This window comes from Odontesthes bonariensis, chromosome 16 (assembly GCF_027942865.1).
Source record: "Odontesthes bonariensis isolate fOdoBon6 chromosome 16, fOdoBon6.hap1, whole genome shotgun sequence".
In the NCBI taxonomy this organism is placed as follows: domain Eukaryota; kingdom Metazoa; phylum Chordata; class Actinopteri; order Atheriniformes; family Atherinopsidae; genus Odontesthes; species Odontesthes bonariensis.
In genome coordinates this window covers 32,437,069-32,454,845 of record NC_134521.1, presented here as the reverse complement: position 1 = coordinate 32,454,845, position 17,777 = coordinate 32,437,069, and the positions used below count along the sequence as shown (strand labels likewise).

General features: G+C 45.7%; 1 protein-coding gene across 2 annotated transcripts in view; it reads left to right on the top strand.

Moving 5' to 3' along the window:
• slco2b1 (solute carrier organic anion transporter family, member 2B1) overlaps positions 1-7,650 on the top strand; it is a 175,111-nt gene extending 167,461 nt beyond the window's left edge. For both annotated transcript variants that reach the window (XM_075486928.1, XM_075486927.1), the window contains one exon: positions 5,392-7,650. In XM_075486928.1, the coding sequence (XP_075343043.1) occupies positions 5,392-5,587 (196 nt within the window). In that variant the 3' untranslated portion in view covers positions 5,588-7,650. The remainder of the gene's footprint in view (positions 1-5,391) is intronic.
• Positions 7,651-17,777: the final 10,127 nt, after the last annotated feature.

Sequence of the window (17,777 nt, the reverse complement as noted above, 5' to 3'; positions counted from 1 at the left end):
CATGGTCCCACGTACACAGGAAGGCAGCCATTTTGGATGGAAAGTGCGTTTTCGTGCCATTTTTGACCGATTCCACGCCTTGCATAAGATCGAACTTGTCCTACAGATTTCATGCTACAGACTTCAAACTTGGCCAGGTTACTCTTAAGACATGGGGGGATAAAATCATGGAGAAACTTTTTCAAAACTTAAAGGGCGTGGCCGTGGCGACGCCTCAAAGTTTGATGACTCGCCATCACACGCCAAAGAAAATTAAGTCGCTTATAACTCCCACATACATTATCCAATTGTCCCAAACTTCATACGGTGAATGCTGGACCCAGCCTGAACGCGTACATATTATCATAACGACATCCACCTATAGCGCCACCTGCTGGGGGTTGGAAACATCTCTTTTTTTCCACATCTCGCATTTGATCGAACTCGTCCTACAGATTTAATGCTACAAGCTTCAATCTTGGCCAGATTACTCTTAAGACATGGGGGGAAAGAGTCATGGAGAAACTTTTTCAAACCTCAAAGGGCGTGGCCGTGGCGACGCCTCAAAGTTATGACTCGCCATGAAGAATTAAGTCGCTTATAACTTCCACACTCATTATCCAATCTGTCCCAAACTTCAAACGGTGAATGCTGGACCCGGCCTGAACGCGTACATATTATCATAGTGACATCCTCCTATTGCGCCACCTGCTGGTGGTCGGAAACGTCTTTTTTTTCCACACCTCACATTTTATAAAACTCCTCCTACAGATTTAATGCTACAAGCTTCAAACTTAGCCAGGTTACTCTTAAGACATGGGGGCAAAAATTCATGGAGAAACTTTTCCAAACTCTGAACAATGTGGGCGTGGCCAGGCGGTGAAAATCGTGTGATGGTGTTTGTGATTTGAAAGCCTTATCATCATCACAACGTCATGAAACTTGGCACACACGTCCATCCTGACAACCTCGTACGTATGTGAAGGGTATCGTGTGTGGGCGGAGCACAGTGGCTCAGTGGCGCCCCCTAGGGTACTTAAAAATGGTCCACACATTGGGGTTAGTTTTGCGTGGGACGACGAAATTCGGTACACTCATTCATCATGCCCAGACGCACCAAAAAGTCTAATGCCATCACGGTGCCACGTCCACAGGAAGGCGGCCATTTTGGATGGAAAGTGCGTTTTCGTGCCATTTTTGGCCGATTCCACGCCTTGCATAAGATCGAACTTGTCCTACAGATTTCATGCTACAGACTTCAAACTTGGCCAGGTTACTCTTAAGACATGGAGGGAAAGATTCATGGAGAAACTTTTTCAAACCTCAAAGGGCGTGGCCGTGGCGACGCCTCAAAGTTCAATGACTCGCCATCACTCGCCACAAAAAATGAAGTCGCTTATAACTCCCACATACATTATTTAATCTGTCCCAAACTTCATTCGGTGAATGCTGGAACCAGCCTGAATGTGTACATATTATCATAGCGACATCCACCTATAGCGCCACCTGCTGGGGGTTGGAAACATCTCTTTTTTTCCACACCTCGCATTTGATCGAACTCGTCCTACAGATTTAATGCTACAGACTTGAAACTTGGCCAGATTACTCTTAAGACATGGGGGCAAAAATTCATGGAGAAATTTTTTCAAATCTCAAAGGGCGTGGCCGTAGCAAGGCGGTGAAAATCTTGTAATGGCGTTTCTGATTTGAAAGCCTTATCATCATCGCAAAGTCATGAAGCTTGGCACACACGTCCACCCTGTCGACCTCGTACGTATTTAAAGGGTATCGTGTGTGGGCGGAGCAAAATGGCTCAGTGTCGCCCCCTAGAAATTTTCAACAACCCCTCAGCATTGGGGTTATTATGTGCTCGTACTAACGCAGAGGGTATCCTTCGTGTGGGCAGAGCTGCGCGACTACGGCGTCCAGCGCATTCCCCAACGTACGCACATCCCAACGTACGCACACCTCGGTCCCGCTCACAGCTGCTTGCAGCTTTCTAGTTAGGGACCGAGCAGTGAAACTGCAAGGACCCTATTGTATCTGTAAGGTTTATTATTATTCTTTCTTTCTTATTCTTTTCAAAAGGTATGCAAAAACTCAGGAAATTTTGCGAGCGCCACCTGCCAGTCGACGACATGAAAGAATCTAAACTTTATATTTTTGGGAGTCGCTCATTGGCTCTGTAGCGCCCCCTACGATGGTTAAAAATGGTGCCCGCAATGGGGTTAGTTTCGCGGAGGACGACGAAATTCGGTACACTCATTCATCATGCCCAGACGCACAAAAAAGTCTCAGGTCGCCAATGTGCCACGTCCACAGGAAGGCGGCCATTTTGGATGGAAAGTGCGTTTTCGTGCCATTTTTGACCGATTCCACGCCTTGCACAAGATCGAACTTGTCCTACAGATTTCATGCTACAGACTTGAAACTTGGCCAGGTTACTCTTAAGACATGGAGGGAAAAATTCATTGGCCAACTTTTTCAAAACTTAAAGGGCGTGGCCGTGGCGACGCCTCAAAGTTTGATGACTCGCCATCACTCGCCACGAAAAATTAAGTCGCTTATAACTTCCACATACATAATCCAATCTTTCCCAAAGTTCAACCGGTGATTGCTGGACCCAGCCTGAACGCGCACCTATAAAATAGTGACATCCACCTATAGCGCCACCTGCTGGTGGTTGGAAATGTCTTTTTTTTTCCACACCTCGCATTTGATCAAACTCCTCCTACAGATTTCATGCTACAAGCTTCAAACTTGGCCAGGTTACTCTTAAGACATGGGGGGAAAAAATCATTGGCCAACTTTTTCAAACCTCAAAGGGCGTGGCCGTGGCGATGCCTCAAATTTATGACTCGCCATAAAAAATTAAGTTGCTTATAACTCCCTCAAACATTATCCAATCTGTCCCAAACTTCATACGGTGAATGCTGGACCCAGCCTGAATGTGGACATATAAAATAGAGACATCCACCTCCAGCGCCACCTAATGGTGATCGGAAACGTCTTGTTTTTTCCACACCTCGCATTTGATCGAACTCCTCCTACAAATTTAATGGTAACAGCTCCAAACTTGGCCAGGTTACTCTTAAGACATTGGGGGAAGGAATCATGGAGAAACTTTTTCAAACCTCAAAGGGCGTGGCCATGGCGATGCCTCAAATTTATGACTCGCCATAAAAAATTTAGTCGTTTATAACTCCCACATACATTATCCAATCTGTCCCAAACTTCATACGGTGATTGCTGGACCCAGCCTGAACGCGCACGTATAAAATAGTGATATCCACCTACAGCGCCACCTAATGGTGATTGGAAACGTCTTTTTTTTCCACACCTCACATTTTATCAAACTCCTCCTACAGATTTAATGCTACAAGCTTCAATCTTGGCCAGGTTACTCTTAAGACATGGAGGAAAAGAATCATGGAGAAACTTTTCCAAACTCTGAACGGTGTGGGCGTGGCCAGGCGGTGAAAATCGTGTGATGGCGTTTGTGATTTGAAAGCCTTATCATCATCGCAAGATCAAGAAACTTGGCACACACGTCCACCCTGAAGACCTTGTACATATGTAAAGGTATCGTGTGTGGGTGGAGCAAAATGGCTCAGTGGCGCCCCCTAGAAATTTTCAAAAACCCCTCTGCATTGGGGTTATTATGTGCTTGTACGTACGCAGAGGTCATCGTGCGTGTGGGCAGAGCTGCGCGTCTACGGCATCCAGCGCATGCCCCTACGTGCGCACATCCAACGTACGCACACCTCGGTCCCGCTCACAGCTGCTTGCAGCTTTCTAGTTATTCTTTCTTTCTTTCTTATTCTTTGCAAAAGGTATGCGAAAACTCAGGAAATTTTGCGAGCACCACCTGCCAGTCGACGACATGAAAGAATCTAAACTTTATATATTTGGGAGTCGCTCATTGACTCTGTAGCGCCCCCTATGATGCTTAAAAATGGTCCCCTTAATAGGATTAGTTTCACGTGGGACGACGAAATTCGGTACACTCATTCATCATGCCCAGACGCAAAAAAAAGTCTTCTGCCGCCATGGTCCCACGTACACAGGAAGGCGGCCATTTTGGATGGAAAGTGCGTTTTCGTGCCATTTTTGCCCGATTTCACGCCTTGCTTAAGATCGAACTTGTCCTCCAGATTTAATGCTACAGACTTCAAACTTGGCCAGGTTACTCTTAAGACATGGAGGGAAAAATTCATTGGCCAACTTTTTCAAAACTTAAAGGGCGTGGCCGTGGCGACGCCTCAAAGTTTGATGACTCGCCATCACTCGCCACAAAAAATTAAGTCGCTTATAATTTCCACATACATAATCCAATCTTTCCCAAAGTTCAACCGGTGATTGCTGGACCCAGCTTGAACGCGCACATGTAAAATAGTGACATCCACCTATAGCGCCACCTGCTGGTGGTTGGAAATGTCTTTTTTTTCCCACACCTCGCGTTTGATCAAACTCCTCCTACAGATTTCATGCTACAAGCTTCAAACTTGGCCAGGTTACTCTTAAGACATGGGGGGAAAAAATCATTGGCCAACTTTTTCAAACCTCAAAGGGCGTGGCCGTGGCGATGCCTCAAATTTATGACTCGCCATAAAAAATTAAGTCGCCTATAACTCCCACATACATTATCCAATCTGTCCCAAACTTCATACGGTGATTGCTAGACCCAGCCTGAATGCGCACATATAAGATAGTGATATACACCTACAGCGCCACCTACTGGTGATCGGAAACGTCTTTTTTTTCAACAACTCGCATTTGATCGAACTCCTCCTACAGATTTTATGGTAACAGCTCCAAACTTGGCCAGATTACTCTTTAGCAAGGGGGGAAGAAAAATCTTGAGAAACTTTTCCAAACTCTGAACGGTGTGGGCTTGTTCAGGCGGTGAAAATCGTGTGATGGCGTTTGTGATTTGAAAGCCTTATCATCATCGCAAAGTCATGAAACTTGGTACACACGTCCGCCTTGTCGACCTCGTACGTATGTAAAGAGTATTGTGTGTGGGCGGTGCTAAATGGCTCAGTGGCGCCCCCTAGAAATTTTCATAAAACCACTCCGCATTGGGGTTTTTATGTGCTCGTACGTACGCAGAGGATATCGTGCGTGTGGGCAGAGCTACAGCCCCAGCGTCCAGCGCATGCCCCAACGTACGCACATCCCAACGTACGCACACTCGGTCCCGCTCACAGCTGCTTGCAGCTTTCTAGTTTTTTTTTTATATCTGGTCGATTAAATTCTTTTACAGTCACATCTTGAAGGACAGCAGCTGTTTGACCCTGCTCGGTACGCTCAGGCGCTAAAAATACTCTCAGCAGCAGTTCTGTTCAACTTTTGTGTGGAGCGTGTTGTGGTTTGTCACAGAGTCGATAACCAGCCTCTCTGCATGTTCAGGTTTCTGGGTCTGCAGGTGGTCTTCGTGTGCGCCAGCCTGCTCTGCTTCCTGCTGACGGCCATTGTCCTGCGCAGGATAGGCCGGCGCCAGGAGCCCCAGCCGGAGACTAAAGGAGGATACGAGCTGGTTGGAGAGCAGAGGGCGTTGGAGGGCGTTTCCTCTACGCAAAATAAAACCAATGGCATCAAGACCTGAAGGGACGGTTGCAGGAGATGCACAGAGAGAAGGAAGAACATTAAAATGCTCCGAAGGGGAGCATGCCAACGACCACAAAAACTGCCTCCATATACGGCAAAGATTCCTGTTGTGTTTGTATATCCGGTGTCTACGTGCTCAGCTAACATTACATGTGAAACCACTTCTTCTTGATTAAAGGCAGCACTGTGCAAAAGTTCCACTTTAGCTGGAACTCTCCACAACAAAGACCTTTTTTTTTTTTTTTTTTTTTTTTTAGGGGTTTGACTATAAACAAGGAAACAAATAATAAATTGCAACAAAAACAAAGAGTTTCTAAAACATTTTGGAGGTAACAGTCGAAGCTCACAATAAATCAAAAGAGTCTAACCTTTCACAGCCTCATGATGAGCTACATCAGTAAGAGCCTTATCCAAAGCCCAAAACACAGGCTAAACTTCTCCAGCCTAACATGAAGCTGGCCTGAAATATGTTAAAAACCAGTCCACTTATCCAGCGTGTAAACGTTCAGCCCAGAGTCGTGTGATGGCCAAAGCTAGCGCCCCAACGACCAGCTTCCAATTCAAAAAGTAGCACAGAAGCAAACCGGTCCAAGAATACAGACGCAAACCAGTCCAAGAAGACCATTAGATCTCGAGGAACCACACAGATACTGCAGGAGATTCACAATGATCCACCTTTAGTAGAATAGTAACTGACCCAGAGTCCCCACCCAGCTTCCTGAAGCTCTTTCAGAGTTTCTCTTTGGACATTTTCTGCTTCTTCCCTCATCTTCAGTCCAGTCCTTGTACCTGAGCATCTTCAGAGGAATGTGTTTTTTACATGGTGTGGTGGTTAGCACCATCTCCTCACAGCAAGAGGGTTCCAGGTTCAAATCCCTGCTGGTTCTTTCTGTTTGGAGTTTGCATGTTCTCCCTGGGTCCTCCGGCTTCCTCCAACCATCCAAGAACATACATCTCACGTCGACTGATGACTCTAGATTGTCCCTAGGTGTGAGCGTTGATGGTTGTTTGTCTCTGTGTGGCCCTGTGATGGACAGGCAACCTGTCCAGGTGTACCCCGCCTCCTCTCGCCCAATGACAGTTGGGATAGGCTCCAGCCCCCCCCCCCCCAGACCCTGAAAAGCGATGGATCTTTTGGTTGCTGACTTTTTGTTCTGAGAGTTTTCCTTGTCAAAGATTGAGTTTCCAGTAGAGTTGATATTCTGTGGCCCCTATTGTGCGTGGCCTCTGTTACATGCTGAGTCAGCCCAAAGTTGTCCAGAGTGTTACTCAGGTCTTTTAGTCCCTTTGTCCTGAGGGTTGTCCACATGGATGTTAAAATCACCAACAATAATTACATAGTCAAAATCAACACAGATCATAGAGAGCAGTTCATTGAGGTCATCAAAAAAAGTCTGCACAGTATTTGGGGGGCCTGTAAACATTCAGAAACAGGACTCTGGATGAGGCCTTCAGCTGTACAGCCACATATTCAAAGGACTGAAAACTTCCAGGAGATAACTGCTTACATTGAAATGATTCATTAAATAAGACTGCCACCCCTCCTCCTCTCCTGCTCACTCTGGCCTCGCTGATAAAACTGTAACCAGGAGGGGTCGACTTAATGAGAACGGCAGCATTGTTATTTTGGTCTAACCAAGTTTCAGTTAAAAACATAAAATCCAGGGTGTGCTCAGTGATAAAATCATTAATTAAAAATGTTTTCCCAGCTAAAGACCTAACATTTAATAAAGCCAACTTGAGTATTTTAGAGGTATTATTTGCCCCCTCGTGTTTGGGAGCAGTCTGTGGCACACAAGGTATGTTTACTTTATTTAAAGATCTTTTAGAGTGCAACTCTCTGTGTTTTGACTGGGCCACATTTCTCCTTCTGTCACCTAAAAGTACAGAAATTTTAAAACCTTCTAATAAACAGGGTCCCAGCTTGTCCTGGGAAAAGTCACAACTGCCATAATCCTCGCAGCCCGGACCCTCTACACATCACAGATCAGACTGCAGAGACAGAACATGATGGCGGAGTGGAGGGACAGGAGGGGGTGGGGCTGGGCGCCGTTGCTTCGGCTGCTCTGCTAGGGGAGGGGCTCGGTGGCGAACCTTTGGCCGCTCTGGTGGGGGGTTTATGGGGGACAAAAAGGGATTGGGCTGGGGGGTAGATCTGAGCCCAGCGTTGACCCGCTCCATCATCTGCTCAGTGAATTTCAGGTGAGGGTAGGAGGGAGAAAGGGAGGGTGAGGAGCGCGATGACCTGTCAGGGCTTTGGGGGCTTGGGGAAGGTCCTTGTCCTGGTCATTGGTGCTGTCGAGAGGGTTGGGGGCAATGATCATCGTATTGTGTGATTGTGTGATCATCTTTGTTAAGCCACTTAACTCTGAGCTATGAAACATTCAGGCAGGAAAAAGGCTCCTAACTCAAGGGATGAATCAGTGTTGTGTCCACACAGAACAGACAACTTAGCAAAGAAGCCATTTTAAACTGGATCTTTAGGCACTTTGTTCCCAGCAGCCTGTCACAAAGAAGAGCTTTGGGATGTCCTTCAAGAAGCCTGGAGAACTATTCCTGAAGACTCCTTAAAGAAAGGACAGAAAGCTCGTCTGAGAGGGTTCAGGCTGTATTGGAGGATAAAGGAGCTCAGAGCAGATATTCACTTTAAAGCTGCTCAGAACTGAACAAACTCTGGTTCTGCCTCAGATTCTGGGTTTACTTTCATGTTCAGTCACGTTTTATTAAACCACTGCACCTATTTCCTTTTTACCTGGCAACATATAAAGAAATGGTCGGTGGCTTCAGACGTTTGCACAGTTTTCTGCTTTATAGGATAAATTGAGCCAAACAACCAGCACCTGTTTCACAGTTTGGTGCCGATGTTCAATAAGCTGCCGTTTCTCTAATTCTCACGATGCTGCTCACATAAACTCTCTGGGACAAAGGTTCGAGGAACACAGCAGACACAATTACAAAGAACTACTGTGAGAAACAGATTCCCACCAAGAGAAGTTGGGTTGGGGTGGGGGGGCTTTTTCATGTTGGTGCCCAGGGCCCCGCTGTCTGGTGATCCGTCCATGTCTGAAGACATGACTTACAGTTTTAGCTTTAACATTCATATTAATACGGATGTTTCTGCAGCTTTCAAACATCACTGCCAAGGTTTCACTTATTTTTGTACAAAGGGAATCTGAGTTTATTTTGATAGAATTGTTTTTTTACCAGGTGAAACATCCGTGAATGAAAGGACTTAACATCTGTTGAATGTCACATTTAATCTTGTTTTAAACTGTTTTGATGTTTCCTGAACTTGTAATTCCTGTTTAGTTTTTTTGTCTGGCATCTAACAGCAACAATAAAAATCATCTTTTAAGGTCGATATTTGAATGTTTCAAACTGTGAGCTGAGAAACTCTGAGCCAGTCTTTGTCATTTCCAATAAAACTGATTGTAAAACCATGTAAAATTCTGTCTGAAACTTCATTTTTCAGGTTTTTAGTGTCCACAGATTATTATTCTGCAGGATAGTTGAGCTGAATTCTTCCATTCAGGTGAAAACTGCTGGACAAAAATAGACAAACTTCGCATTAACAGCAGCTGGTCTCTTTCTTTTTGATTTAGGAAGATGGTGTAAGAGTTCACTTTACGTTTTAAAAGAGCCCCCAGCTCCACCAGAAACGACCTCAAACAAACACTCGCTGTGTGGAAAACTATAAGTTATATTAGAAACATTATTGAAATGTGAGCAGCAGAACTTTGTTCTGGACACCCAGATGTATTTTCATTAACCTGCTGTGTGTTTTATAGTTTTTAGGGCTGGTTAAACAGACGCCTCACCTCCAAATCTGAAGAGAAAATTCAATGCAAAACTGCAGCTTCAGTCAGTAAAAGTCCAACTTCCTGTTAAACTGATCCAATGAGCAGCAAAGAAGAAGCTTTAGTTTTAAAAATGATTGAAGTCAGAAGATTTAAAGCCAATTTCCAGTGAGCTGACCTTTGAACTCCTGTTTGATTTGAGGCACTCTCTTTGCTCTTGGCCTTTTGTTTGCCTTCTGTTCTTGTGGTATTTAATGAATTTTTTATCATGTTTCTCTTGCTCTTCCCGGTTGGTTCTGGTAGCTATTGTTCAGCGGATTAGCTTTTGCAGATGCATGTGTTGAAGCATCAACGGGCGGTAGGTAATAACAGGTGTAGGTAATATTTAATTTCAATTCAGTTAAAGCATTCCTGAGCTTGTCAGTTGCAGTCATTATCAGCTCTCCAACGAGTCCGGGCAGCAACTGTCAGAAAAATGTTCCAAGTGTGTGACAGTTGAGAAACTTCTTGCTTGTGTTTGTGTTGCAGGTTCTGACATGTGAGCTGCTTCTCTTCTGTCTGGCTGCTGATTACAAATGATGGCGTGAGACACCAGCTCCTAGAAAGCGTGGACTCTGTTGCATAGGTGTTGATTGTAATTTTCCTTCCACGGTTAACTTTTATAAGCACATGACTGTGATGCAGCTTTAATGCCTGAATAATCATCTCACTTCAATGCACTATCCTGGTCCTGAACTGTTAAAAACAACAAGGCATTTAATGTAGACTCATTCCAGGGTTAGGATTAGGGCCATGGTTCTGTGACCCTTAGGGTTAGGGTTAGGGCCATAGTCCTGTGACCCTTATGGTTAGGGTTAGGGCCATGGTCATGTGACCCTTAGGGTTAGGGCCATGGTCCTGTGACCCCTAGGGTTAGGGTCATGGTCCCTTGACCCTTAGGGTTAGGGAAGGGAAGGGAAGACTGCTGGAACCAGAGGAGATGCTGGAATATTTCAGCCACATCGTGATTTTTATAAATAACCAGACTTAAACCTTTCTGTTCCCTGTGAGAGAAGTGTTGCGAAAACACAGGAAGCAGGGATTTAGTCTAAAGGTCCACTTCATAATGAAGACAGTCGGCTGCAAGAGGAAGTGAGTGTTTCTCGGTGTCGGATCAAAGATCGGGGGAAAACTGCAAATGGGCCTCTGAAGCTTCGGATTCCTCAGTCTGGTTTTTAGAAGAAATTAATGAACTAAAATGCCTCAGAGGTTCTCTGTGCAGTGTTTTAATGTACAACCAAAGATATAAAGATTTTTTTTTACTGTTTTGGTTACAGGCTACACGATGGTGTGGTGGTTAGCACCATCTCCTCACAGCAAGAGGGTTCCAGGTTCAAATCCGTGCTGGTTCTTTCTGTTTGGAGTTTGCATGTTCTCCCTGGGTCCTCCGGCTTCCTCCAACCATCCAAGAACATACATCTCACGTCGACTGATGACTCTAGATTGTCCCTAGGTGTGAGCGTTGATGGTTGTTTGTCTCTGTGTGGCCCTGTGATGGACAGGCAACCTGTCCAGGTGTACCCCGCCTCCTCTCGCCCAATGACAGTTGGGATAGGCTCCAGCCCCCCCCCCCCCCAGACCCTGAAAAGCGATGGATCTTTTGGTTGCTGACTTTTTGTTCTGAGAGTTTTCCTTGTCAAAGATTGAGTTTCCAGTAGAGTTGATATTCTGTGGCCCCTATTGTGCGTGGCCTCTGTTACATGCTGAGTCAGCCCAAAGTTGTCCAGAGTGTTACTCAGGTCTTTTAGTCCCTTTGTCCTGAGGGTTGTCCACATGGATGTTAAAATCACCAACAATAATTACACAGTCAAAATCAACACAGATCATAGAGAGCAGTTCATTGAGGTCATCAAAAAAAGTCTGCACAGTATTTGGGGGGCCTGTAAACATTCAGAAACAGGACTCTGGATGAGGCCTTCAGCTGTACAGCCACATATTCAAAGGACTGAAAACTTCCAGGAGATAACTGCTTATATTGAAATGATTCATTAAATAAGACTGCCACCCCTCCTCCTCTCCTGCTCACTCTGGCCTCGCTGATAAAACTGTAACCAGGAGGGGTCGACTTAATGAGAACGGCAGCATTGTTATTTTGGTCTAACCAAGTTTCAGTTAAAAACATAAAATCCAGGGTGTGCTCAGTGATAAAATCATTAATTAAAAATGTTTTCCCAGCTAAAGACCTAACATTTAATAAAGCCAACTTGAGTATTTTAGAGTATTATTTGCCCCCTCGTGTTTGGGAGCAGTCTGTGGCACACAAGGTATGTTTACTTTATTTAAAGATCTTTTAGAGTGCAACTCTCTGTGTTTTGACTGGGCCACATTTCTCCTTCTGTCACCTAAAAGTACAGAAATTTTAAAACCTTCTAATAAACAGGGTCCCAGCTTGTCCTGGGAAAAGTCACAACTGCCATAATCCTCGCAGCCCGGACCCTCTACACATCACAGATCAGACTGCAGAGACAGAACATGATGGCGGAGTGGAGGGACAGGAGGGGGTGGGGCTGGGCGCCGTTGCTTCGGCTGCTCTGCTAGGGGAGGGGCTCGGTGGCGAACCTTTGGCCGCTCTGGTGGGGGGTTTATGGGGGACAAAAAGGGATTGGGCTGGGGGGTAGATCTGAGCCCAGCGTTGACCCGCTCCATCATCTGCTCAGTGAATTTCAGGTGAGGGTAGGAGGGAGAAAGGGAGGGTGAGGAGCGCGATGACCTGTCAGGGCTTTGGGGGCTTGGGGAAGGTCCTGGTCATTGGTGCTGTCGAGAGGGTTGGGGGCAAATAAGGACCTCTCTTCTTGCCTCTGATGTCTCTCCTTTCCGAAGCTCTTCCCTGGTGGGGGCAGATGGAGTTCCTCCTCAAGGTTTCTGCTGGGCTTTGTTTGTTCCTTTCTATGAGATAACTCCTCGTTTATCTCAGTCTTGGCACCGAGCACAGATGGATGACGTAGGAAGTAAAATAAGTTGGAGGTGAACAGTTTCACCCTTGTCTTGTTAAAATTAAATCCATTTGCCTTAAAACGTGCCTGCTTTCCCAAAAAATGTTAAAATTATTAATAAAATGCACTGAGTGGTCAGCACATGCCGATAAAAGCCATTTATTCAGTGCCAACAACCTGCTGAAACTTTCCTCTCCTCCTCTGACGGGTGGTACAGGTCCACTGATGAATACAGCTGCATTCAGCAAGCTCACTGCGTTTAATAATCCAATAAAGTCCCGTTTCAGAACCTCAGATTGTTGCTTGGACACATCGTTTGACCCTGTATGCAGAACGATGTTTGTCACAGTTGGATATTCATCTGCAATTTCAGGAATTCTCTCCTTCATATCGTTGACCATATCCCTAGGAAAGCAGAGGACTTCAGTGTTCTTACCGCACATCCTTTGTACATCATTTACGGCAGAGTCACCCACAATCAGAGTTTCAGGCCCAGCCTTTAGCTTTCCCTGTGGCCTTTTACTATTTGACAGGTTTTCAGTCCTTGCCTTGCTGCTTTGGGATGGATGGTCATCCAATAGAGATCCAGAGTCCTTCGATAGTGGAGCAAATCTGTTCTGCAGTTTCACACTCGGTTGTTTTGGAAGTTTGTTGTTAACCTTCCCATTCACGGATGTCCAGTCCTGTTTCCTCCCATGTACAGGGGTAGAAGAGCTCCTCTGTCTCGTGGGAAGTGAAGGCCAGTCGGTTTCACATATTTCAGCTCGCTGTGCCCTGCCTGTGATACGTCCTCCCACTTCCAGGAGACATGATTTACTTTTTGGTTTTGCACCGAGATGGTTCCAGGGAGGATTATTATTCGATGATTTATTATAGTGCACAGAGTCTGCTTTCTTGGTCGCGTTATCTGTACTCCTTAGCTGTGTGTTAGCTTACTCGTCTCCACTATTCTGAATCAATGGCAAGGTTGTTTCATTTCCACACAGTCCATTTACCTCCACATTTACTTCTAAGCGATGGGTTTTTGTCTCCAGTACTGCAATCTTCTGCAGGAGGCTGTAGTAGTCATCTGTGGAGAAGGGAGACATCTTGCTGCTAGTTAACCTAGCGGTTAGCACCTTTCCAGGCTATTTAGCTTTAGCTGAGTGCTAGGTGCCCGGACACTGTAGATCAGGCTTCAGCTGCTCTTCTCCCTCTACACAAATGACTGCACCTCAAAGAGCCCATCTGTAAAACTCCTGAAGTTTGCGGATGACACCACTGTCATTGGTCTGATCCAGGATGGGAATGAGTCTGACTACAGACAGGAGGTGGAGCAGCTGGTCCAGTGGTGCAGTCAGAACCACCTGGAGCTTAACCCCAAGAAGACTGTGGAGATGAAAATGGACTTTAGGAGAAGCCCCCCCCCCAACTCCCCAACTCCCCCCACTCACCATTCAGATCGACACAGCGTCCAATGTGGATTCCTTTAGGATCCTGGGATCAACCATCTCACAGGACCTAAAATGGTCTCCCCACATTGTCACTATCCAGAAAAAGGCCCAGCAGAGGTTATACTTCCTGAGACAGCTAAGGAAGTTTAATCTGCCTAAGGAGCTGCTGACCACTTTCTACTCGGCGATCATCCAGTCTGTCATCTGCACCTCCATCACTGTCTGGTTTGGGTCAGCCACCAAACGAGACAGGGCCAAACTGCAACGGACAATTAGGGCTGCAGAGAGGATTATTGGAACTGACCTCCCTTCCATACAGGACCTGTACCGGTCCAGGGCCAGGAAAAGGGCAGTAAAAATCTCTGCAGACCCCTCACATCCTGGTCACAAACTGTTCAATCTCCTCCCCTCTGGCAGACGATACAGGGCACTGCTTGCCAAAACCAGACGACACAGAGACAGCTTCTTCCCCCAAGCAGTCACTCTGTTGAACACCCAGGAATAGCATTCCCACCCATTGTTTCTATTTATTTATAATCAATTCAACTCTTACTGTTCTGCATTTCTAATTTTTATTATTTTATGTTATTGTTGAGTGTTGTACTTTGTGAGTGAAGTTACCAGAGTCAAATTCCTTGTTTGTTTAGTCAAACCTGGCCAATAAATCTGATTCTGATTCTGATTCTGATTCTGTGTGTAGGCCACGCACACGGAGCGCTGAAGATAAAGAACTCTAAAAAATGTTGTTGTTTCTGTTAAAAAAAACTTTAATCCCAGAGATTTATAAGTGTCCAGAAGCTATCGCAGGTAGGCTCACATGGAAAAAAGGGGAAAAAAATCACGATAAAATCAATAAAATAAGCAAAGCAAGAAGAGAGCAGGTAGTGTAAGCGTCCGCAGGACGACGCACGAAGCAGGAAGTTCCAGGAGGACCCAGAGTCCGACCCAGAGTCCGACCCAGAGTCCCGACCCAGAGTCCCTATCCAGAGTCCAGATCCATAGTCCCGACCCAGAGTCCCGACCCAGAGTCCCTATCCAGAGTCCAGATCCAGAGTCCCGACCCAGAGACCCGACCCATAGTCCCGACCCGGTGTCCCGACCCAGAGTCCCGACCCAGAGACCCGACCCAGAGTCCCTACCCAGAGTCCAGACCCAGAGAGCCGACCCAGAGTCCCTACCGAGAGTCCTGATCCAGAGACCCGACCCAGAGTCCCGTCCCAGAGTCCCTACCCAGAGTCCAGATCCATAGTCCCGACCCAGAGTCCCTATCCAGAGTCCCGACCCAGAGTCCCTACCCAGAGTCCAGATCCAGAGTCCCAACCCAGAGTCCCGACCCAGAGTCCCGACCCAGAGTCCCGATCCAGAGTCCCGACCCAGAGTCCCGATCCAGAGACCCGACCAAAACAAAAACATGAAACAGAAGACAACTATGTGAATTTATCTTGATTCTATCAGAGTCAACTCATCTGCATCTCACCAAATAAGGAGTTTCTACAAACAGAAACATTTCCTGTGGAATTGTCAGAGTTCAACTCTGTGAACTCTGGTGGATGACAAGTAAACACGATGAATTATCCTGAAGAAACTATTCAGAGGGCTTACCAGCATTTTCTAATCATCGAGGTGGTTTCCTGTAACCGAGGCACCGAAGGGAGTGATGTCAAGCTTGTGTTTAAAGAGAAGCTCCCATCTGGCAGCCCTGCAGCTACTTCCTGTTTCACATCCTCTCGTTCTGCTGTAGTTTATCTCGTTCATTTTGTGTTGAATCAGAGTTTCTGCAGCATTGTCCCTGACACCTGGCACACATCTGCCCCCATCAACTAATTAGCCCTCAGCAGATGCACCTGCTCAGCTGCTCGCTTTGCCAGATCTTCTGTTCTGACTGTTCTGTCCGATGCATCAAGATCTATGCAATAATACCTCAAAATAAATCTCCAGAACATCTCGTGAGTGGTTCTCTCTCCATGTTGAAGCAGGCGAAGCCAGCTGAATTCTTTCATATGAAAACGTCACAAAGACAAACACAAAGAGGACCTGTTGTTCCAAGCGTTTCCCCGAGCTGAGGCGCCCCTTTAAGGGATCAAGGAGTAATGGTCACCCAGAACCCTCACCGGGGTGTAGGAGCCATTGGGCCGGCTAGATGACCACTGCCACTTGATTCCTACAAGAAAAGGGTTTGCATAACGGAGAACTGGGGTCAGCCTTTCTGCATTGATGGGACCGGTCATGTTGGTGCTGGTTTACCTGAGTTTACAGAGTGTTTGCTGCCCCCTGGTGGAGAATGAATGGTGCATGCTGGTTGGTCATCAGCAGTTAGAAACATGGAGGAAGAAATTCAGAGACAAGCAGTAATTAAAGGGTACCTAAACTTATGAAGGTATTATTATTATTTTTTTTTGTTGGGGGGGGGGGGGGGGGGGGCTTTTTATGGCTTTATTAGATAGGACAGTGTAGAGAGAGGGGGAACAACACGCAGCAAAGGGCCCGTCCGATGCGGGATTTGAACTGGGGCCAGTTGCAGCAAGGACTATAGCCTCTTGTACATAGGGCGCCTGCTCAACCCACCACGCCACGGACTGCCCCTTATGAAGGTATTCTTATCTGAAATGTTGTGTTGGAGGAATAAAGTAGCAGAATTACGTCAGGTTCTAGAGAACTAAGGAGGGTTCCTGACTTCTGGTGTCGAGTTCAAACCGAGACTGAACTGGTTCTTTGCATGGATGAGTTGGAGTTTTGTTGTGGACTCCAAACTCCTTAAAAACTCCTTAAACGTTCTTTATGGAACTCTTTTCCACCAAACGTTTCCTCTCATCAGATTCAGCCACCTGAATCTTTCAACACTCGGTTTGTGGAAGTTTTACGTTGTTGGTCAGAAAGTCTGATGCAGACTTAAATGTTTTAAGGATTCAAGCCTTTTTTTGGCCTTAAACTTCTAATATGTTAAAACTGTCTTTCTATTTGTAGCTCATGATTTTGCTGCATGAACTGTTAAAGGTCCTATGGCATGAAATTTTCACTTTTTAAGGTTGTTTAACATTAACCCTTTAGGCGCCAAGATTGTTTTTTGAAAATACTGGATTTTGACATTAATATTTCAAAAGCTGGTGGCTGAAAGGGGGTTAAAGATAGATGCCTACTGTACATTAGAAAAATGTTGCCCATGATCCATAGTTTATGTGGGGTATGAAATTATTGATCTAATTTGCATATTATGACGTCATCAGGTGGCAGCCATTTTAAATCTCATTATGTTCAGGAAATATTGGAATTGAGTGATTATGAACTTGTTTTTTTAAAACTTTTTTTTCTTTTTGTCTATTTATCATCATCTATAATGATCAGGGAACAGGAAAGCAACAATAAAACAGAATAATGTAGTAAAATATTACTATATCATCATTACCATATAGTAGGAAAACACATGCGAAAAGTTGCCTACATTTTTTCAGGAAATGGTGGATATTGACTTGATGTTTGAACTTATTTTCATTTTTCTGTCTTTTACCATCATTCATAAGGAGGAAACCAACAATAAAACAGGAGAAAGTGATAAAATACTGTCATCATTAGGCTACCACAGGGTAGGAAAACACATGCAAGAAGTGGAAGACATTGAATTGATTTTTTTTTTTTAACCTGTTCAACCTTATTCATAATGATCAGGAATGAGGAATACAATAATAAAACAAGTGGTAAAATGTCAGGATCATTGCGCTGGCGGATAGGCGCGCTGCGGCACCGGGGACTGGATGGAGAGAGCGCATGCTAAAGATACCAGACCCACTTCTCCCACCCCTGATTCCTCGACCAACACCTCTACGGACACTGCGACCGCGTTCCCCACTACCACCCACTCCATTGAGGTTGGATAACGGCACCGAATGAGTTGGAGTGTGTGTGTGTGCTTGGAGAACAGCCTCGCTTCGCATGCCGGCACCATTGCCTTCGGAAGTTTCACGGTGGGAAGCATGAGTGCTCGTCCGATC